Source organism: Chlamydotis macqueenii, chromosome 1 (assembly GCF_036417535.1).
Source record: "Chlamydotis macqueenii isolate bChlMac1 chromosome 1, bChlMac1.mat, whole genome shotgun sequence".
NCBI lineage: Eukaryota > Metazoa > Chordata > Aves > Otidiformes > Otididae > Chlamydotis > Chlamydotis macqueenii.
In genome coordinates, this window is record NC_141556.1 from 27,250,922 (window position 1) to 27,274,989 (window position 24,068).

General features: G+C 38.2%; 1 protein-coding gene across 3 annotated transcripts in view; it reads right to left on the reverse strand.

The window, feature by feature from the left end:
• Positions 1-8,241: 8,241 nt before the first annotated feature.
• Positions 8,242-24,068, reverse strand: part of CAPZA2 (capping actin protein of muscle Z-line subunit alpha 2) — a 33,099-nt gene continuing 17,272 nt past the window's right edge. For all 3 annotated transcript variants that reach the window (XM_086747518.1, XM_086747505.1, XM_010122625.2), the window contains 8 exons: positions 23,436-23,487; positions 22,656-22,719; positions 21,936-22,142; positions 21,034-21,113; positions 19,338-19,416; positions 15,663-15,734; positions 12,939-13,001; positions 8,242-12,034 (listed from right to left, as the gene is read on the reverse strand). In XM_086747518.1, the coding sequence (XP_086603644.1) occupies positions 11,894-12,034; positions 12,939-13,001; positions 15,663-15,734; positions 19,338-19,416; positions 21,034-21,113; positions 21,936-22,142; positions 22,656-22,719; positions 23,436-23,487 (758 nt within the window). In that variant the 3' untranslated portion in view covers positions 8,242-11,893. The remainder of the gene's footprint in view (positions 12,035-12,938; positions 13,002-15,662; positions 15,735-19,337; positions 19,417-21,033; positions 21,114-21,935; positions 22,143-22,655; positions 22,720-23,435; positions 23,488-24,068) is intronic.

Below are 24,068 nucleotides of genomic sequence, written 5' to 3' on the forward strand. Positions count from 1 at the left end.
AGAGCTCAGCTCCCCACATCCATGCCTTGGATAGAAGCCAAACAGTAAATCTACTTTCTGTATTTTTTTTTAACAGAGATGCATTTGTGGGCGTAGGAGATGGAGAAGACATTGAATTTCCTTGCTGTTTGGTATCTTGTCTTTTTATTTCTTAAGAAAGAAGATGTTAAGAGTGGGTTTTAATTTACTGAGCATTGTTACTGTATTTAATAAACAAAGCTTTTTAAGAGAGAAAATGTTTCAAATCCTGTCCTCTGAAATCCACAATTAATGTATAGAAAGCATATTTTATTTTTCCCCTTATTATTTGTCAACTTTACAAGCTGCACATCCATAGAAACACACAAATCCACTGACAGTTACATTTTACTTAATCTCCAGAAATTCAGATGAAGGAAATTGAGCAGTCACAGTGCTAGGTCATGTACAGATAATTATTGTGGCTTGAGGCTGGCAACTGTTAGGGAGGATAAGAACGGCTCTGACTGTAGGCAGACAGGGATGGAGCAGGCAGCATGTCCCCTGCCATGGAAGCAGGTAGCATCCAAATGGCACACTGAATTTCCTCATTTCACAGCGAGTCTTGGCTCCTCAACCACATCTTGTTAAACCTGTGCAAAATCAAGTACCGACACATCCTTTTGCCATGCCTGATACAATTCTTCCCTCCTTGGCCTGCCTGTCTCGCCTCTACACGTCCATCCAGTACATCATTGCTGACGAAACCTCTCTCTGGAGACCATGGAACCCTCATCCTCTTTCCCTCTCCACAGATGAAAGTCTCCATGAGCTCTTTCTTGTCTTTAAAATCAGGCTACAGAAAAATTGTCTTATTTAGGTTACCTTCATCATACCCTACTTTCTTCCCTCCTTTGCTTTTCAGTCTGCTTTCTCTCATCAGTATTCTTGTTGGTTCATGGTATTCTTTCTTCTGCACCCAGCAGTCATTTTCACATCCACATTCCTTTCCCACAGCATCCTTTCTCGTTCAGTCCATCCTGCCTCCCCTTTCAGTAATGATGCAATCACTATCCCAAATTGCATTTACCTCACTATATTTAGGCTATAATATTGTGGAAAAAGGAGGAACATGACTTTCTAATGTGTAGTAAGTGAATGTACCAAATAATCTCTGCCTAAACAAAAAGCCTTGTTGACAGCCCTGACGTAGTCCATTAAGGAGAGAGAGAGTTCTGGAAAGGAAAAACCACAATGGCCATTTCTTGAGTAAAGTGGCCTGGCTGCAAAAGGGACATTTCAGAGTAAATCTGGACTAAGGCTTAAGTTAATCCTCTAAATGCTCATGAAGCAGCAGAGTAACCCCACAGGCAGTGTTTCTCACTTCCAAGGTGGCTGGGGAACGCAGCCCTTGTCTATAAAACATTTCTTGTTCAGCTAGCAGGAGCTGACAGACCCCTCAGCCCCGGTGTGGGCAGGTGATGGGTCCAGGAAAGAGAGAATGAAGCTTGCCACTGGTACAGACACCTGGGTCGCCCATCATCCTGAACCAAAGCTCAGTGTTAATTGTTGGTGATAAGTTCATACCTTGCGTTGAAGTGGGGTGCTCACATTTGTTATCTGAACCATGTTTCAAGAAGAGATTTTGTTGATTTCACAGTTGGCTTTTTCCTTCCCTTCTTCAAATTAATCTGTTTATTAATCTAGTTAATTAATTCTAGTTCATAAATCTAGTTAATTAATACTAATCTGAAGAGTTCATATCTCTTTTATTCTACATTATTATAATAGATTGCGTGCTCTTTAGCCAAACTCAGATCTAGGTGAACTTTATGCTATAAATATGTTTTTATACAACATTTTTGTATTTCGGCCTCCTTCCGATTGTAATCAACACAGAAGAGTGCGGCGATGGAGTCCCACCTGGTCTGAGAAGATTCTCTTCCTTCTCACGCCTGCTAATGTTGGTAAGCCCAAAGTAAAATTACTTTCCTTGTCATAAATTACTGCTAGCTTATATCCCACTTATTATCTCTTATCATACAGCTTAGAATTTACTGCACAGCTAAGCATGACTGGACAGCCTTAGCTGAGACTGTTACACACGTAGGGCCTCAGGAAACGCCGTGCATTTCTCACATACCCCACCGGCTTGTTGAGAACAAGGTGTGTTTGTACTCAAGCACCAGTTGATACCCGCAGTCCTATTATTCAGTATGTATCCCTGGCTCCATTTACTACCTATTATTGAAATCCTGCTATAGATACAGCATTATTCATTCACTGATGGCTTCTTTCATGACACTTGCCACTACAGTACCAAGTACTTCATAGACTTCGTACGGACTTTTTCCATAATCTCTTTTGCAAACAGAAAGCTGTGATGGAGAAGGAATAGCACTAAATATAGTTAATAATATGGGATCTTGTGCATCACTGAATACTCACGACATTACACTTGTACCCCAGCCCAACATCAGTTTGAAACAGCAAGTGCTTCTGCAAATCTGGGCTTCTCTGCACTTGCACACCCCAAGGTGAGAAACACAAGCAGATCCATAGCAAAAGAGGATTGTAAGGAGCATTAAATTGGAGACAAAATTATCTTAAATCCCAACAGCTGCAGCTGCGTGGGGAAAACGCCGGTGGCTCTGCAGCCGTAGGGTGAGCAGAGTGCTGGGAGAAGGCACCGAGGTCAGGGCAGCAGGCTCTGCAAACGCTTTGTGAAGGCTCTGAATACATAAAAGGAGCATAGCAGTACCGTAGTACTTACACCAGAGGTTTACACGGACCTGAGAAGCAGAGCTCTGAGAGGAGAGCCTGGGTACTGCTGGCAGCTTCCCCTCAGATTTGTTCTCCTTGCCAAACAGTGGTCATGCAAGGGCACCTTCGGCTGCCCTACCACAGCCTCCCACGACGGGTGCGAGAGGTGACTTACCCAGCATCAGGGATGCTCTGTGCGCCAGTGAGAGCGATGCGTGCAGGTGGCAGTTACCCGAGCGGCTTTCAATTCCTTCCCTTCTCAATATGCTCTGCTCTTTCCACATACTCTCCCTTAGAAACAGGACTCTTAATTCATGTTTCTGCTATTTAGCTGTTTTATAAAGGAAGAGAAGACAGATCCTTGCTGCTTCCCACATTGCTTTTATTACAGGTATTTGTATATTTTTCCTTGCCCTCCCACACTCCAGCAAATTAGCTGTAAGGCCTTTTCAAGGCCTTTTAGCTGTAAGGCTAGCCCAAGTCTGCTCTAGCGAATTGGTTTTAATGGCCTACCATCCCCTCTGCTACTCCAGCGGAAATTCTTCTGTCCTGTCTCGGTTCCAGACAAAACCACGTATTTTGCACATCCTGGGAGTCCTCATTTACATTTGTCTCCAGCTTTGGCTCACTTCACTTTCTGTTTAGACACAACCAGTGAAGCTAAAGAAGCCAATTTGTCTTCATCCTGCTGTCTGAATCAGGTGCTCTGCACAGCAGTAGGGAAGAAGAACAAGATGAAAACCCAGGTGGGTAAGCAGGTAGCTTCACCCACACACTTTCATTCTTTCCCCGCAGGATTTCCTAAACCTTGCTGGTGGCACAAATAGCCATACTGAAGGGGTTTTTTTCCTTACAATTTCATCAATAGACTACGAGAGGTTCTGAGCAAAGGACATAATAATGATTGCTTCTTCCATGTTTTCATCTTCTGTGGTGATCACCACCAAAGATGGTCATGTGATTGTAGCAAACACATCATCTGCAAATAAAATCCACTGGTTTAGATAACTTTGGAACCTCTTTCACTGGGTCTGTTACTTTGCTGGTAACTTTGATTTTTTTTCTTTTTTTTTATTTTTTATTTTTTTCCCCCCAGAACACTGATCATTGGTTGTGGAACTGCCAAGGTTGCATCTGCTACTGCCCTGTTTCTCAACCTTCTCAACCTGATTTGACACCAGGCACTGGGTTACCAGATTGTGTCAGCAGCTACAATTTGGGTAGCAACTTTACTATGTCTGGAAGGATCTTACCAGGGGGGTGAAGTATCAGGTAGCTGGATTTATTGTTTGGGAAATTATGTACTGGCACTCTCAGCTGCCTTCAGGTAGAGTAACACTGATCACACCAACTGCTGGTAGGGCTGCAAGGCACACAGTATCCAGCTGAAAGAGCTAAGGAGAGGTAGGCAAGTTCTTAGATGGACAAGGATGGCTCACTAAGTTTAGTAATTAACTGAGTGCTGGGAGAAGGCACTAATTACTGACTTTAACAGATCCTTTTGCACCCAGAGAATCAGTTATGCAGCAACCTCTGCTTTTGCCTTGCAGCAAAGCCCTGGCACAGGAGCAGCATTTTAATTCTTCATGAGCATATGGCATTTACTTTCTTAGCAGCATCTCTCATGTCTAGTCTTCTGCAACGGAGCTGGCTCCTGGCATCTGTGACAGCTAAAGGACTCCTCATACTCATACACACCTATAGGAACTTTTACCAGGCTCTTACATAACACAGGCTTTTCTGATACTCTATGAGAGGTCCTGGCTAGCTTGGTGGAGGACAGTACCTGTCCTTACACACAGAACTGTTGGGACATATGGAAAACGCTTGTGGGGATGTTACAATAGCTACCCTCCAGTCTTCACCAGTGCATGGCAGGAGAGGTGAGATGCGCTCCACTGCCCCTCTACTCTGCCCTGGTGAGACCCCACCTGGAGTACTGTGTCCAGTTCTGGAGCCCCCAACACAAAAAAGACATGGACCAGTTGGAAAGGGTCCAGAGGAGGGCCACAAAGATGATCAGAGGGCTGGAGCACCTCTCCTATGAGGACAGGCTGAGAGAGTTGGGGCTGTTCAGCCTGGAGAAGAGGAGGCTCCGGGGAGACCTGATAGCGGTCTTCCAATACCTCAAGGGGGCCTACAAGAAAGATGGGGAGAAGCTGTTCAGTAGGGCCTGTTGTGATAGAACAAGGGGTAATGGGTTTAAATTAGAAGGAGGTAGGTTTAGATTAGATATGAGAAAAAAATTTTTTACAATGAGAGTTGTAGAGCACTGGAACAGGTTGCCCAGAGAGGTGGTGGATCCCCCATCCCTGGAATCGTTCAAGGCCAGGCTGGATGAGGCTCTGAGCAACCTGATCTAGTCAGGGATGTCCCTGCTTCTTGCAGGGGGGTTGGACTAGATGACCGTTGAAGGTCCCTTCCAACTCTAACTATTCTATGATTCTATGATTCTGAAAACAGGGCAAGTTCTCCTCCTGGACCCCTGGCTTAGGCTTCCTTGTCAACTCTGATCATTGATTCCTTTTCTTTTCCTCCATATAGAAAAAAAAGCAAGAAGAAAGGTGGTGCATTTCACCTCCTCAGTTTTGACTGACATCAGTGCCCACAGGGCACTACTAAAGAAACTGCCTGCTGTTGGCACAAGTATTCCAGATAACAAGGATCCAGCTCGTCACCCTGAACAAGTTGACAGCAGCCCTTGACTCTTCATTCCAGGATGCTTTCAGCTCAGAATCCATTTGCTGGCTGGTCCACACCATTGAATGGTCTCATTTCTGTACACTCCCAGTGCCTACTTTGTCAGTAAAGGATAACATCAGGCACACATACCTAGCAGTGCCTGGTTGTTTCCTACCCGCCCCTACCTTAATTTAGCATGGGCTTTAAAATTGCAACAGAAATCTTCTAATTGCTGATGAAGATAATGCTAGCGAATATTATAGCATTCTAGCAAAAGGAAATCCAATTACTACATTAGTATCGTCATATCATGAGGACTAAAATGAACAACATGCAGAGGAAAACAAGCTTCTGAAAATAAACAGAAACCAAAAAGCAGGATGTAGAGAAGTGACTAAGTATTGGATTTCACATAGAAATCAGAGTTGCTGGACTCAGTCTTTAGCCTAAAAGCTACATAATCTGGAGACACTCTTCAAATACATAAATGTGTCACAAAGAAAATGGGAACAAGTTGTTCTCTATGCCCACGGCCAAGATAAAAAGAAATTCAGATCCAGAAAGGAAGATTTAAATTTTCCTAGTATCTACCTTAACACTAATAATACCAAAGCCCTACAAGAACTTGGAGATGAAGGATAATCTTTATCATTAGCAATTTCTTTTAGAGTAGACAAGTCTCTGTCCTGCCACATATGATTGAGATGCAGCTGATCCTGTCATGCTGTGGAATAAAAACTAAGATGAGCTTCTGCTTTCCATTCAAGGATTTCAAGATTTCTAACACCACTATTCAGAAATCTTCCAATCGAGTACCCAAACTTCAGAGTCTTTAGCCACAACTGTTTTTTGGCCAATCATGTTTTTGCTACCTCATGTTCCTATTTTTACAACGAAGTGAAAGACTTGCAAAGCCTACCAGTTTCACAGCATCTGAAAGCTGGTTTACAGTGCAGCATCACGCAAAATGAAAGAAGGAAGCAGATTTTTCTTCCTGCTATTTAGTTTAAAACTGCCAATGGCTCTTGAAAGCTCAATTTCTATTCCAGTTGCTTGTGCAAGTATTAAGATGTCACAGCAAAGTTAAACTGATTTTTAAAATATATCTTCATCTTTGAAATGATTTATTTTGTAATTGGCTTACTCCTTTTCCAAGCCTTCTTCCCTAATTTCCAAATTATGTGTGTTTCAAGTTATTACTGCATGGTTAGACCAATAGACGAGAAACAGGTGCTAGCTCACAATACAAATAACAGGTTATTAACAGAAAGGTCACAGAGGCATTTGGAGCAGCATCCTCAGGAGTTTTGACTAGGTTAGGACACAGTGCTGGAATGGGAAGAACAGCTCGAGCAATACCTGCAGCACACCTTTGCCATTGCAAGGCAGAGGTTTGAAACAGCACATGTACCCAGACAGGTACTCGCAGGCACCACGTACCCAAAACTTCTGTGGTCAGTGCTCCCACAGCCTCCATCAGACCTGTGCTCCTGGAGTGCAACTGGACTTTAACTGAACCTTTCCTCAGAGGCTCCCACTCTCAAGGCTGAAGAGGAGACTGGGTTGAGTGGAAACACACAGCACCTTTCTTCCTTAAGGAAAATCATAACAGATCTCATTCTTGTACCTCTAACAATCTGGCTGATACATCTTTCTTATAACTGGATGTACTGCCTTACCTGGGAAAGGGCAGCATGATGGCATCCTGAATCCCAGGACTGGTATTTGAGTCCCTTGCTGCATTATTGGCCCTTCTGGCACCTTAACAGCACTGCAAGAATTTGAACTTTGGGCACTTAACTTTTAGTACCCAACTTCTGCAACAGATGCCCAGTCCGAGACCATACAGACCACCATCCAGTACTCGAGAAAGCTAGCACACTGGGCTGTGAAGCAGCTCAAACAGGCAAAGAAAGAGGAGATAGCCTGGTTTTCTTTTAGCCAGTTATGAGAACATTTGCTCCAGGGAGACCCTTTACCTCGTGGGACCAAAACCCCCTACCTCTGAGGAGGGTAGCCTAGGTTGCAGACGTACCATGAAGTAACTTTTGCCTCAGCTGGCTGTTGCCTGCTACATTATCATTCCTAAGTAATTTCTGAAATAATCTTGAAACATAACTCAGACTGAGCTGCACACTGGGAAACTATTTATTAAAGGAAGTACTCTCAATTCTTCCACTGATGCCTACAGTAGTTGTACTCAGTATATACTTGATACTGAAAAATATTAAACACATTTAAATACAAAACTGAAATGAGTATTTACTACAAGTCATTATTAGCACATGGTGCTGTCCCCCCCAAACCAACCAACCAAATACTACTTTTAGCAGGCACATTTACAACCCTGTAAGCTGAGGTTATTTCAAACTACAGCTAGTCAGGCAAAAGTCCCTACATGCTCCTGTTGACTTAAGAGGAAAAACCTAAGATATTTGCCCCTGCCCAGCTTTACTGATTTGCAAGGAAAAGATGCACAGAAAAATCTAAACATGTTTACAGACTGTATCCTTTAAGGCAACAATTACCATCTTTGTCCTCTCTTGTGATGAGCACATGGATAGTATCATGCTAAGCAATATTTGTTACAGGTAAGCTAATCACAGCAGCAGAGGAAAATAGGCTAATAAGAAAACCTACCAGGTATTAAGCATTCATTTTCGCAGAGGAAATAAAGTACGCATTCACAGCTTCCTCCCTTTAGCTATGAAGAAAAAAAAAAAAAACAAAACCAAACTTTTTTTTTGGTTTAAATCTGATACAAATTTTCCCCTTTCAAAAAAAAAAAAAAAAAAAAATCAGAGTTCACGCTGTCACACAAAAATTGACACTTCAAGGTTATGAACAAACTAAGTTTAATCTAAACCTAGTTTACAGTTGCATCAGAGGAAGAACAGTTTCAGTCTTTCCAGTAAACGAATGCAGCAGAAGCTATGTCTGTGTCAGCAAGTAATTCAGTACGATAGCAGTGAAGCCATAGAATCAAACAGTTAATATTCAACCTCTGTACGTACAGTATGTAGAATCATAGAAAAGTTTGGGTTGGAAGGGACCTTTAAAGGTCATCTGGTCCAATCCCCCCTGCAAGGAGCAGGGACAACTCCAACCAGATCAGGTTGCTCAGAATCTCATCCAACCTGGCCTTAAATGTTTCCAGGGATGGGGCATCCACCACCTCTCTGGGCAACATGCACAGTCTGGAAATTTGAAGGCCAGGTTTGGTCTGATCCTCCAGACATCCTCAATGCACAGGTGGTTTCAAGCTGCCTTGAAAGAAGCCACTGCTACGTACTTGCATCACCATTAGGAGCTGGAGGGCATTTGGTGCACATGCAGTTCCTAGCTTAGATTTCTCTCAAAGGGAGTAAACCCTAGAGCACCAAAACTGCTTTGTCAGCCAAACCAGTATGTGGCAAGTGGGGATGAGAGAAGAATTTACTCCCAAACTGCACAAACTACATCACTGCTAGAGATGAGGCTGGAGTCATCCCATAAAGATGACACATCTATTAGGATGTTCAGTCTCATATAATACTTTTAACCCTGGGCTGAATTATCATTTATTAAGGAACTCTGCTGCAGTGTTCCCAACTGAACCAGTCGGCAGAATTGCTTTCAGCACGTAGAGCATAAGAAGCAGTAGCAATGTAACCAAAATGACAATGATTTTAAAGTCTCATTCTACCTGCAGTATGAATTAAGACAGGCATACAAAAAAGGCTGCTCAGAAGAACTTGAAAGCAGAATTGTCACTCCTATTGCAGATGTTCAGAAAGAACAATTGCTTTCTTGCCTAAGTTAATAATTCCTATGTATGAAGGGGCACCCAGATGCATAAGATGTAATACACTTCATAAATGCAAGCATTTTACAAGTCCATATTACAAGCTATAATGTCTAGTACATCAACATTCCACAATACAAAGCCTGTATTTATATTTAAAAATAGAATATAAACAAATAGTAATTCACATTGAGACAATTGCCACAGCAGAATTTTTCAGAAAGTGCTTTACCTACACAATATACTCTAAAGTCTACCAAGCAAGCTCTAAAGTTCTCCAATTTAAAAGGAGTAGGGGTAGAAACAGAAAAGTGCAAGTGACATCCAAAATTTTGAGAGAAATCAATAACTCCAAGTGTACAACGTGCCTCAGATGAAGGTGCCCCCGGTCAGCTTCATCTAGGGAGTCATTATCCCTAAATATGATACAGTATAACATTTTGAAAAAGTAACAATAGTTGCTTTACTTACAAATTGCTTTATTGAAGCTATAACTTAATAAATTTGATGTTCAAGGTGTAAAATTATCTCACAGACTAAAAATTAACACAACAGGAAAAATATAAGTAATACAAATCTACTTATGTCACCCTGCTGGTAGAACTGAACCTGTAGGATGCTATTCTTTGAAGATAAGGAATTAAGACTGTCCTGGGACTGAATAAACAGAGAGGGAAACACAGCAACAGAGTACATCACAGTAAAATACCTCTTTATTAGGAATATATTTAAAACTACCTTTTTATTACAGGTAAGAAAGATAGCATTCTGACTTTCAGCCAGTGCTGATCCTGGTCATACACAATATTCTAACAGCTAGAAAAGTTATTTGCACCATTGTTGCCCCTTAACAATTCTCCTGACTGTCCACTCACTATCTTATTTTTAGCTTGTTCTTAAATAAGTTGAAGAAATTCTTCAAACAAGCTTTGCAGTTAGGTCTTAGTTAAGATTGACAGAACAACTTGACAGTGACTCAGCATCTGTTATTAGCTCACATGAAGCTTTTATCAGCCTTCTTTTAAAGAACAACACAGTTCAATAGCTGATCTATGAAGACAATTAAGTGGGCAACTCTCCAGGAAGACTGTGGTAGAAGAAATCCCACTCTTCTACTATACAGTTTAGTACTGTAAAGTAGCAGCAATTTAAAGAACTTCAGTTAATTCTATACCCCTTTATAAGAAATCACTGAAGAACAGAAAATAGGGGTATTGCCATTACAACTCAAACAGTAAACTGCTTTGTATGTACATTTTTATACTCTGTACAAGTCCAGACTCTTTCTCTTGCTATGCTGTAACTTAACAGTTTAAGGTAATTAATTGAATCATGCTGTAAACAAAGATATAAAACCTTTGTGTAAGCTTTACTGTTTTAGGAGTGTGCATAAATATCTGCCTTCAAAAAAAAGCTGTTTAGTTTTCCATCATGAGCTTATAATTAGGTAGCATATTTTAAAACATGTTTTCATCCAATTAAAAATGAATCTATGTGTTTCACAGAAGTGTTAGACAGCATTCTTAATGAAGTCTGTGTTTTCAGATACCTGATGTCCAGTTTCAATATGAGATACATCAGACAGGGAAAGTATTCTCCAGACAAATGTGCTATTTTTGGTCTTGTAATTTTTTTCCATCCTCTGTAGCAAATATGAAGCTAAAAAGATGACTGTTTTAAGCAGATTTCCATATGTACATGTTTAAATGCAGATGGAAACAATGGATGATGATATTACAACAATCTCCAAATACACCAAGAACAGCAAATGGGCCATAAAGTTTGGGGCTATTTTAAGCAGTATTTTAAAAATATATATAAACACCAAAAATAGGCTATATCAGGAAGCAATCTGATACTCAGATAAATAGAAAATTTGCATTTTAATGTCACATTGAACTTTAGTACATTTCAATCCAAGAAAAAAAATAAACTAACAGACAATAGTAATGAGTACAGGGTTATATATATTACAATATGCCTTATTATAATACATTTGTGGCTTTATGATTAAAAACCTCAAGGGCACATGGAGTTTGAGCTCACGTAAGCAATTACCAGGAACAAAGCATTAAATGCATTTCTGAAATAAGTACTTTTATTTAATTTCAAAATCTTAAAACAGTGTTAGACCCTGGCCTTTTCTTTTAAAAAAATTTAGTTGCCACAGAGCTAGCTAAATAAGTATTCTGAAAGGTTTAAACAATACAGAAAATGCTTTTCCCAATTTTACATACAATGAAAGGATAGATATTTCAAAACCAGCACCTATGGCTAACTCCATGTTGACCTTGATCTAGAAATGCACATTACTGATCTTGGCAAGGAATCTAGCAAATTTTGGGAGTTGTCCATTTCACATGAAAGCAAGAGAAAGGGTTATCATATGCAAAAATATTTTTCAAACTGTTCTTAATGTGTAATTGAAAACTAAAGGCATAGTCTCTTCATTATAAAAAAATAAAGGTACAACAGAAACTCTAAAGGAAGATATTCAGCTATACTGAAGTTGCAACCCTCTGAAAAGAAAGAAAAAGGAAAAAAAGTCAATTAGCTAAGCTTTGTGCTCTAACCAAACTACTTACAGTGATTTTCAATGGCAAAAGCCCATGCTGACTGGGTGATCTGACAGTTCCAAATATTTTTTGTAATATTTTTTATTTGTATACAAGGACACTAAAATGATCCAGTCATGCAACGTTCACTTTAAGCATTCTGCATCTCTTTTCCAATCTTATAGCTAAGGATCTTGTTCCAGTCAATTTTGGTGCGCGTCACTGGCAATTGTCGACGTAAGGCCTTGAAAGTAGTGTCCGACATAGTCTGGTAATTCTCACTGATAGCAGTCTATTAAACAGAAAGTCATACAAAACAAAGACACATGAAGAACAGAACTAGGATGTTATATAAAAAGTTAAATGATTGACTAGTCTGTTACCTCCTGAACAGGCTTAAAAATATGCTAAATTAAAATAATACTTCATGAAGGAAAGCTGTTAGATCTAGAGTGAACCTATGTGAAGAAAATTAGTGAGACAGATGCAATAAAAACCTGGCTGTAGCCTAGGTGTTTCAGCATACTACAGTATGGTTAATCAGCAGCATGAATAAAGTGCTAAATTAAGGAGGGAAAATAATTAATTTCAGATACCAAAGTCTTGCACTGTTTTTCCTGCGGGGATGGTAGAGTCAGCCCACAACTTGGGTATAATGCACACGATACATACTTAGTAAATTTTTGTTAAAGAGCATTTTTTTTAAAAAACTGACAGAACAGGGTGTCTAATATTTACCTTCTGTTCCAGACCTAAATGAACATGAATCCACTTCTACAGAGCACATCTAGAAAGTTATACTTTTTCTAACTTCAAAATGACTAATTGAAATGGATAATGCTTATAGTCGTATTTAGCAAAGCTATCTAACAGAGTAGCCTCTGAACAGAATCTAAAAAAATTCCACTTCAGGAATGCACTAATACTGAAAGAGATCAGAATTGCTGATATTTGATCACACCAGGGACTTTTCTGCTCTCAAAAATGACTTCTAATGTAACGTTAAGTAGGTGAGTGCAAATACCAGAAGGTATGAAAAGGGAGGATATAGTTAACAGCAGCGTGTAATCTCTTTATATTTGTATGGAACTGCATCATAATATCAAAAGCTTGCTAATTATGGAATACTAGCTTTAGTTAAGAATATGGTAACGTTATACATGTCAGTAAGAATATAGTCTTTATGTCCAACATACCTGATATTCATTTTCTGCAGCCTCTACGATTTTTATAAATTCCTTCGCTGTCTGGGCTTCATTCTAGGAAAAAAAAAAAAAAAAGAAACCAAAACATTTGAATCAGGTCAGCATGTACAGCATGATTCTAAGGCCAGTTGGATTATGCTTTTTCCTATAGTTATGAGATATGTCAGATAGCCACTAAGTTATCATGTGTTCTCATGGAGTCTAAGCCAAAACGGAACAAAACTTTCATCCAGAAGGCATATGCCACATTATGACTGTATTTTTATATTAAAAAATTAAAGCCAGTCCAGCTGCAACAAGCGTTAAGATCACCATGCAGCTCATTAAAATATTTTGATCTAGAATTCTATGGTATGATAAAAAGACATATGAACAGAATAGCATTTGGAAATATGACAATGCACACACGTGTCTAAAACCATGCAAAGTATGGATATAATTTAACATTATCAATGTTAAGTTTTCAGTACAAATTCACAAAAACTTAAAAGAGCATCAGCTAACCCAGAATTATGCAGAACACAACGAGAAAACCAAATCAAATTTGTTCACTTCTAAACATTCTGACTCTGAAGACTAAGCTGAGGCAAACACTACACTTTATAAATCTGATCTTCTAAAAACATCCCCAAGTACATCATGCAAAAATGGGAGTGCAACACACCACAATGTCCAGATGTCACCATGACTGATAAACAGTCTCTTGGCTTTGGGCCTCATCCTTAAATATGCAAGTGTGTATTTGTTTCAAAAATAGAAAGGGACCCATCAGTCAATCTGGAGACAAATTAGCTGAAGTGCTATAAAGAAGTCTCGAGAAGGAAGCAAGGGTTCCTGAATTTTAAAACTTCCAACTTAACGTTGGAGACATTCCTAAGGGTGCTTTTCCAGAAGCTGCTGAAAGACAGGAGTGTTCTTGCTCCACGTGATCCCATGTTCCGACAAAGGCAAAGACTGGGGAAAGCTACAGCAGCTTCAACTACAATTGGTTCAAAACTTCAGTGAAACTGCACCTAGCAGCTGTGCAAGTGCTCCTGGACACAGCAGAAAGAGATGAAGGAGGAGGCAGAAACCAAGTAGAACAAATGAAAGAGTTTTGACTTTTTAGCGAACTGAGGCAATGACTTCAAAGGCTCTGCTAATGAAAGGAAGAATTCGGGGGTATGAGGTCTTATTTGGCTCAGAGAGAAATTAGGGATAAGAACGTAACCTTCAGCAAAATTATTCATAGCTCTAGCAACAAGAGAATTCTTAAATCATTTATTTCAATTGTGCCCATTAATTGGTACACGATTGTTTCTCTGCCAAACAACAAAAGAGAGGAGTCATTTGGGCTCTTTTTAATCTACCTACCATTTGTTCTCTGTGAAGAACCTGTACAGCCTCTGCCCTGTATGAAGCTCAAAGTAAACGCTAAAAATTGGTAACCAGCAACATATTTGCTTTTGTTCTAGAAGGAGGTAGGAAAGTTATGTAAAAGATGTTTTTCTACGCATTAGTCTTCTGCCGCATTACTGAATTGCAGAACAGGATTACATTTCTTCCCAATAGAAAGTGAAGCAAAAGCTATTGAAATGACAACTTCTTCCACAGAATCTTCTCTGAAGCAACTCTTAGTTGAATGAAAGACTAAACAGATCCCTTCGCTTAGGGGGTCAAAAGTAATTTTATATCTAAAGCTTCAGAAGCGTTATCAGTTGGGATCACACTCTCCCATTCTTTATCGTGCTATTGCAACTGAAAAGCCAACAAGCCTTGCTTTATATTAACAAACAATGTTCTTATTTATGAACCGAGCTTTTGAGCCAAACTGGTCACTACTTGTCATTATCATTAAAACACTTCTCCTGTTCACTTTCACAGTTTCCCTTTGCCAGTTTAACTGCACTGGCTTAAGTTTTACTAAAGAACACTTCAACAGAAAATCTTACTGTTCATAAACACAACCTCCAGGAGGGAAGAGCAGCATTATTTCAAAAGCAGTTGTTATTCATGTTGCAACATTAACAACTCTTAAAGGATACAGCTGGCACTATTTCCAAACAAACAATTTCTATTTCTACTGTCTGCTCCTCATTATTATAATGATCCATTCAGAAAGAAGTTGAATAAAATTATGCTTTAAATATAAAGTATGTTATGCTTCTCAAGCCAAAGCATCTCTGAAAGGGCTTTTTGTACAGAAAAGTAAGAGGCTGACAGCACCAGTTACAGACAGGGAGGAAATGAAGGGAGAATACCCACTACTGCTTCTCAACTAGTAGCGTTTGTTTACTCTTTTTAACACTCTAGTCTTCTCCCAGTGAGCAAGGGAGGCAATCTCCTACAGACTATACTACTTAAGTGGGTTATTAAAACTCAAACCTCCTTTATATTAAAAAATTATTTCTGTAGGTCACTCTGCAGACCAAAGTTTAAATACAACAGAAGTGCAGGAAGACTGATAGCAAACTAAAGATTTACAATCAAAGTTAATTTAGCTTATATAAGCCACAGGCAAGCATGCATTTCTTTCTTATTTTTTAAAAGAACAGTAACTACATGTTAGATAAAATAGTAAATACTACATACAAAATATTTATAAATTAGAATAATTCCCATTCATGCAGAAGAGCAAACTAGCCTCCAAACTTCTGAGTTTTTTTAAGCTTGCTTCTCTTTTTAAATTAAAAAGTCACTTCAATACACACACTAAGGTCTTTAAAGTTCACTTACAGACACTGTTAGAGAATCTTGTATGTCTTTATGGCTCACCAGTTGAACATTACCATCTTCATAATAGTGAACCTACAAAAAAATTAAACAAAGAACCTCATATTAATGTTACAGACCACCCACAGAAAGGAAAATTGAAGTGTTGTAGTATTTGTGATAATAACAAACCTATAGGAATCAAACACACAAAATTTTACAGAACAACAAAAACAAATAGGAAAACCAAAACACATCGTAGAATGTAAATATTTTTGAGGGGAAATAGTAAAGAAGCTACTCTGGAAACATTTTTGTGTTGACATGTCTTAAGTAGTATTTCATGCAAAGAAGTTCAGAATCATAGAATCATTTAGGTTGGAAAAGACCTTTAAGATCATGGAGTCCAACCGAATACCTAACACTGCCAAGTCCACCACTAAATCAGGGTTTTGATTAACACCATGAAGACGACGACATACTATCTATGTGACCTTACTAGAAACTCTTGAAACGGTGAATATATCTTTAAAATAGGAATAGTTCTGGGACGGCTTCGGTATACTGTGAAGTTGTTTTTTGCCTCACCCAAATTGTTTTCTAGGGACAGTGCAACAGTAAGCTTCCCTTTCTAGATCTGCCTGGTTTTGATATCTGCCTCTATTAGATATGGCTCATAACAAAAGCTGGTATTTATCTAGACAAAGGAACTCTTTGGGACAAAGTTTGCCAAGGTTAGATAGCAAAGCAGAATGAAATCTATTTACTCTTGAAATGTTATATGTGCAGAACAGCTTCCTTGATTATTTTGCAGGAAGAGATGATCCGTAAAACTCTACCCAAGCTAACTTTAATACTTTTAAATTCAGTTTGGAAGGATCTGAAAGCATTCAGTTTCTAATGCAACTGCTGGAAAACATAAAAAATTGGAAGCATATATATTGTGAATGACAACATGTAACATTAACTGATAACATTTAATATGAGCTGCATTAACTGATGCAGCTCATTGACTTTTACACATGTATCTAAAGATTTTTTAGAATTTTGATAAAGTCAACATAGTCCTGTAGAATAAGGAATCTCATCCTATTAGGCAAGATAACATTTTAATTTGGAGATTAATTCACAATACTACAGTTTCATATATAATATTATAATAATGTGTGCAAGAGACCCTCAATTTTATAAACAACAACAGAGAAAATATGACACAGAATAAAACAGCTATAATGCCTAAGTAAAAGAAAGGTTTCCTATATGAGAAAAACATTATTTCCTATGATTCATCTTACATTATTATTTTACTTATTGTCAAATACTTGGTTTTCAACAAAAGGTATCATCCTAACCATAAAATAAGCTTCTTTTCAAGAAAGAAACTACTGCCAGCCTTTTTCAATCCTGTTCCTGTAAGATGAGAAGTGCTTACTCAGTGCAAAACTGTGAGACTGCCCAATGAAACAGCAGAATCCAGAGAAGTATAAATCTCCCCCGTTCTCCATCACAACCCAGTGCAGAGGGCCTAAACCTCCCCTGTGCTCTGAGGCCAAGATCAGCATGAACACCTTATCTGTCTCATTGAGTCACATCCTTGCCAAACACTCAGGGCCTAAAAATTTCAATGGGATGAAGAGTCAAATCTAGTTCTGAGGTGTGTTATATCTCAAAGAAAATAGGAGAAATAACTGTTCTGTACTATACCTCACTGCTGACATCCTTCTAGAATGCTAGGTCTGGGTTCAGGAGACTACAAGAAAGATGATGTTTATGAACAGAACCTCTTGGAAAGGTTAACTAAGAAGGGATGAGAATAACAAATTATCTAAGAGATAAAGTTAGTAACCAGTACACTTAGTTGTTTTCCATGCACAGCTGGAGCATGCCAAGCCCACAGAGACTTAGTTGTAGTAAAAGACTCTGCTGTTGCAGCTTTCCCCTTACATGTAATTAAAAGAAAATTAAATAATGGAAGAGATTAAGATAGTTGAGAATCCCCTATATTAGACTTTATTAATATAATTTAAAATTGTGCAAGCAACAAAAATACTGAAGACACCTGAACACAGCAGGTGATACTGGAATTTTCCTCAACGTATTCATAAAAGGTCTTATCAGAAACAGGGCAGTGGCTGTATTGCTGTCAAAGATTCTGCAATAACACTGAAATTTCAGTACCGTGAAGTTTCACTAATGTTGTAGTCAGTTCATATTCTGAAAGATCATTTTGCTTCTTAAAAACAATTAAAACACTTTCTTTGTTTGGAGAGGGGAAGAGGGAGCACTCCCACATATATTTAAAAAATAGTACACAATTTCTGAAAATTTGAAACTGAGTTCAGAATTTCTTGGTGAAACAAGTAGTTCCTATACAAGCAAAAAAAGAAAAACTTCTCATCACTCCCCAAAACACAGACTTTAATGAATGCAAATAATGTCTTGATTAATTATGTGAAATAGTAATAAAAGACAAAATCAGCTGGTGCCCAAACTGAGATGCAGATTAAAACCTTACTAAATTCCCTAGTCAGGGTATTTTCTAGGCTACCAGGCTAGACACCTGTCTGCTTGTTCTGGAAAATCTCTTAATACATTTAACCAGAACTGCATGCTGTGGAGAAAATGCCTGTTTTGCTGCAAGATGGATTTAAGTGACAGTTTAGTTAGAATCTCCCAAAGTCTTGAGAAGCCTAGAAGTTACTTAAGGTGCTTACGATGACCATCTTGATCTGACAGCATAATAATGTCCACATTTTTACTATCATTCCAGTTATTATAGAATTTGCCCTAGAATGGGAAGTCAGATTCAGGCCCCCTGCTTGCGTATACCTAAACACAGCTACCACATCCTCAAATAACATCTTAGCCTCAGGCTATGGCTAGAAAAACATTCCATTGCCTCTTCTTTCTGAAGTCAAGTCACTGAGCAGTAAGGAAGTGCAAAAGTCATGCGGGCACAAAAAGAGCAGGAAAAAGGAACTTTATTAGCTTTTTACAAGACATAGAATCAAGTCCTACACTGAAAGCCAGACTGCACTAAGATTCTAGTCCCTGATCCCAGAATTGTTTTAATAAACTATTCCAAAATATGTGTACACATTCCAGGGAACACATTCCAGGGAACCAGTCCAGGAAGTCACGTCCCCCTGCCTACCACATGACAGTCAGACTTCCATTGGTCTCAAGATTTCTGCATTCCTGCTTGGACAGTATCTCCTTTCTGAATGCCCTAAAGTGAACAGGAAAGGCAAATTCTGAATGAAGGAGATTTAGATTAAAAAAATTTCAGATGGTGGAATGACTGAAAACAAAGGTTCCTACCTTTCTGAACAACAAGGTGGGTGACATGAAAAAATACTCCTGTTATCACTTAAAAAAAGGTTCTACTTCAGAAAGGGTCTACCCACAGGAAAGGCTTGTGCCACTGCAAATTCAAGAAACAGGAAATTGAAGAGATATATGCCTACCTGAGGTGAATATACCTTCTGAAGTCTTTTGAATCATTCCATTAAACCCATATTTTGTGTTTGTAAGGATTACGTAAATATGCAATTAAGTTGCTAACACTTAAGTGAATGGACATCTCTGCTTTGCTTATTGGGTCCCTAAATTCTCTTAGAATATTTAATATACTGGCCTGAGTCTCCCTTGATAATAACTGGAGACTACTGATCAGGACACAGTTTGAGATAAGCATACCTGAATTTTCAAGATGCCAGCCACCTGAGTGGTTGAAGGGGTGATTGTAAACTTCCATTCTGACCTCCAACGGCCATTCCTTTAAGAAAATAAAATAGAAAATCAGATGTCACCCCACTGGTTAAGGAAAACATCCAACATACAACTGATAGTCAAAGGAAAATAGAGAATTAAATATGCTGTGCAACTACACATGCACAAAATCTTTCCCTTAAGATTGACCCCCATGATCAGTTAAGAAGGGAACAGTTTCCCAAAATATTTACCCTAATTTCTGGATGTCGACCAAGAAGATTTATTACTGAGGACCTTTTAACAATAGGACTTAACTTCTGAAAATTAGGTATGTTCTTTTCCTCCTTTACTATTAACTAGGCATACATAGTCAATATTTTGTTTCCACGCCCTGGACAACTTGCTGGATCAAAGTCACACTTCACATCAGGCTATGAAAAACTTGAATGGAAGGAACATTAAAGTAGCAAGACTTTCCACTATGCTGAGCTAACTAGGCCTTTCAGCTCTTCTAGCATTTCTGTTCCAGGACAACTCTTTCCTTCCAGTTTCCTTCCACAAATTCAATATTCTTGCCAAATCGCTTAAAGGGAGTTTCAAACGTCTGGAAAATAGTACAGAGAGATTGTAGTTTCACCTGATTTCTTTCCTGTAGACTAGATGTTTTCTTATTTAGTTATGAGGTTAGTGGATTAGAAGGTTAGTACATTAGAGCTATATTAAGAATGCACTACAGTTGCCTCTCGGTTCCTCCTTTGTTTGCAGTTAAAGAAGGAAAAAAAGTTGATGCTACGAGTTCCAGTGCTACTAATGTTAGCTGTAGATTCCAATTAATTTAAAATCTATGGAACAGTATACTGGGCAAATCATTTAACTGATGCAGACATACACTGAAATTGATATGCACATGTAATATTCAGCTTCAGAAACCAAAGGTTTCTGTACTTCCATTCATTATGTGTGGAATTACTAAATACAATTTCAAGCACATGGAGAACAGCAAATAAAATAATAATGAAATAAATTTCTTCACACAACTGCATATATTGGCTATCTTTAGGAGGTACTTCCTTAACTCAATTCCAATGCTGTGACACTTATTTCAGCTGTGGCCAGATTCCTGCAAGGAGCTATCCAAAGTTCACTCCAGGCTGTGGAAAATATCTTTCAACCAAGTTCACAAAAAAGTCAAGTTGCAGTTTATAAGAGTTCATTTCATCCAAGATCATGTGTATCTACCTGACTCAAAAATGAATGATTACAGTCCTACAATAAACTTAGTTCACTTTCTTTCTCTGAGACATGCAAACTAGAAGGAGCTGGTTTTACTCTATCAGTCACAATGGAAGCAATGCAAGCAGAAGTGACTGTATTAGAGAACACAGGCATGGGTATTGGTGCCAGTGTGATAAACTGGAAGAGTCATAAGAAATATTATGAAGTTCCTGAAGTTCTGCAAAGGAGATGCAGACGTGCAGTCTGCCATTTTACTTACCGTAAAGGAAGAGATTTCTGCATAGTTCTGGCAGAAAAACTTGAGGTGAAGTGGAGGGAGAAAAGAGTCACATGCAAGATGTGTATGCATCTCCTTCTCTGATCTAAAGATTTTCGGTGTAATGGCACTAGTGCAGTTATTCTGTTTGCTGTATTTTACTGTATTTGTATCCATGCAGAAACTTACCAAAAATTTTTTGCTTGAAACTGATGGCTCTCTATGCATGCAATAATGGTCTGTTGTCCATCAATTGTTTTACCATACACCTTAATTTGAAATGAGAAAAAAAAAAAACAACAACAAAAAACACAAACCAACAGAGTTAAAGTTTCTGCATCTGTGGTTTTGGTCCTCTGTTCTGCTTTATCTCCTTAAAATCAAATACTACTAAAAATTATTTCAGTGAACATGCAATCTGGTTTCCTTTACAGAATCTGGAACTTATCTGACTACCTGAGGATCCAATTCAACTTGTTAACTCAGTAACTGATTTTTTTTTTCCCTCTATTTAATTTTTCCATAAGGTTAATACAAAGCACAGGACAGTTATCATTAGATCAGTTTGCTGAACTTTGAATAGTCATAGGGCTCCTAACAGCTACTTTGGACCAGAGGGAGAGTTTTTTTTTTTAAGAAGCAATCAGAATCCACTGATTCTGGTGGTAAGAATATAGCACTGATATATAGGAGATGTGATGGAGAAAAAAACAGTTTGCTTTACTGACAGTTTTGTCAGTAAACCGAGTCAAGACAGACATTTGTATCTTATGGATTTTTATTTATTTATTTTAAAAGTAACCAGCCAAGTAGCGAGGATCAATGGGATGAACCTGTAACAGTTTACAGAATGCTTTAAGAAATTTAAAACAAAAGTTCTTCAGAACTGAGAGTTAAATCTTCACTGTGACCTGCAGTAACCACCCACTACTAATCCAATAGCTGAACTGTTGAAGCTTTCCCTCATTTCCTTGGATGAATCCTTGGCAGGACTGAATTCTTTACAGTTGAAATTGCCTGGTTTACAAAGGGTTACACTTTTATTCTATCTTTCTATCTATAGTGGTACCATTATATAATTTAGTACTTACTGTGCAGACACCATTTGGGTAGTGTTCTTTCACATATGCTTTCATTGCTGTTTCAACTGAATTTCTCCAGGATTCTATGGCATTTTCAACTTCGTGGGGTCTAGGATCAGTAGCCTCCTTTCTTAAATGATCAAATTTAAAAGAAATCTTGTTCTTTGGATCCAAAAACTTTCCATTTCCCAAATCACCATGTTCTGTTATCAAAACCTGTATGATAAATTTTTAGTTAATAACACTTGCTATTGAATTAAACAAAAAAAACCCCAACCAAACAAACAAAAAAACATGTCAAATCTAATTATATTCTACATTTAACTGGAGCTTACTCATATCCAAAGACTCATAGTTTAAACAAAATATGCATATAGCAAGGAGGATGAGACTGACATAACACACTGACTTGCAATAAAAATCCTGCATTTTACTCTCTTACTGCAACAAAGAATGCAATACAGAAATTCAGGTCTTCTAGTACTAAAGACGGAGCAAATTGTTTCTACAGCTTCCAGTTAGGTCTGACTGAATTCAGGACGACAACACAGAATTAAATTTCAACCTCTTTAGATGTCCTAATGTTTAACTTATGGAACTGGTGCTCCTGGAGGGCCATAATCTCTATATTTTACCATTTCCTTTCATTTTCTTGCCAAGATAATGTTCCAACACCAGAACTTTGTTAACTGTTTAATGAACATTGCAAGTATTTCACTGTATTCATACCTGTTCATCGTAACCGTCAATTTTCACTGGAGTAAACTGGTCCAAGTTGTACTGTGCAAATGCACTACAAGAGAGGAAAAAATAATCAAAAGCTTGTGCCAAGCACAATCTTTTTCCTTAATAGCTGTAAAAGATTTAAATAATAGCTGATAATCTGGGCAGTGATGCATTAAAAAATGCTATCAATGCTTCAGTATCTAGCAGGCTCAAATTCTTGGAATCACCTTGGTTCATTCAGTGCTCATATTATATAGATTCCAACCACCATTACAGAAAAATTTGTGTTCAAAAGCAAACTGACATAGACAATCATATAAGCTTTACAGTAACCCATAGAAATTGGAGGAACAGATAAAGTTTAAATTCCACAGGGATCCAACCTACTAAGCCAGACATTTCCATTCTTACAGATGAAACTAATTTTGGCATAAAATACAATAGGCATAATGTTTTGATATTAAAGTAGGGTCTAAGGAAGCAGTATCTTCCAGATGTTCAGTGCCTGTAACATCTACCAAGAAGCAGAAAATGAAATCCAAAAAGGTGGAGACTAGTTCCAAAATCCAGGTCATCCATTTCCAAAACAGTTGCTCTAATCATTAGGATACAATATAGATCTCTCCTCTGCCAAGAATTAAATCTTGATCAAAGATGCACAACGCACATAACAGAGCTTTATTTGCCAGGCACACATCTTTTTAAAAAAATCACTGACAGTGAAAGTCTTACTGAAAGACATCTTGCTTTTATGCAACTAAGTATGTGGCATCTGGTACTTACTGAGCTGCTCCTTCCCTGAGAAGATTGTCATTATTAAGCAGCAATCGAACATCTGAAAGGAGATATTTACAAGATAAAAGCACAGTTAACTCAGAGACTTGCTTCAGTCACATAACAAATATCAGACTCCACAAAACAAAAAACCCAACATATCCATACAGACTACTAGGTAGAAAATTTATTGCTTCACATTTTGTAATTCTGACTGAATAAAATGGGAGGAGTATGGAAATGGATCCCTTCCAACACAATATGGTAAGCAGATATAAGCCATATTATACAGGCTGTCACACTAGTTTTTAGAGAAGTTCTGAATGAGAACAGCATAGGATTCAAATGAGTTCACTTTTAAGATGTAAACTACCAAGTTCCTCACGCTGTATCGATGGTAGTGATTACTGTATTTTGACTACACTAACATGGTATGTGTTGTACTTATTTTTTTAAACCTTACTATTTTTGCTCTCGTTCCTTAATGACACTTAGAGCACAATATCATTTATTCTACCACCATACAAGAAACGTATAAATATAGAATAAAGTTAATACTCTCCTTAGAATGACTTCTTACTGTGTTATTTATGCACTTGACTTACCAGCTTATTATTTACTAGGCACTATTTTAATAACAAT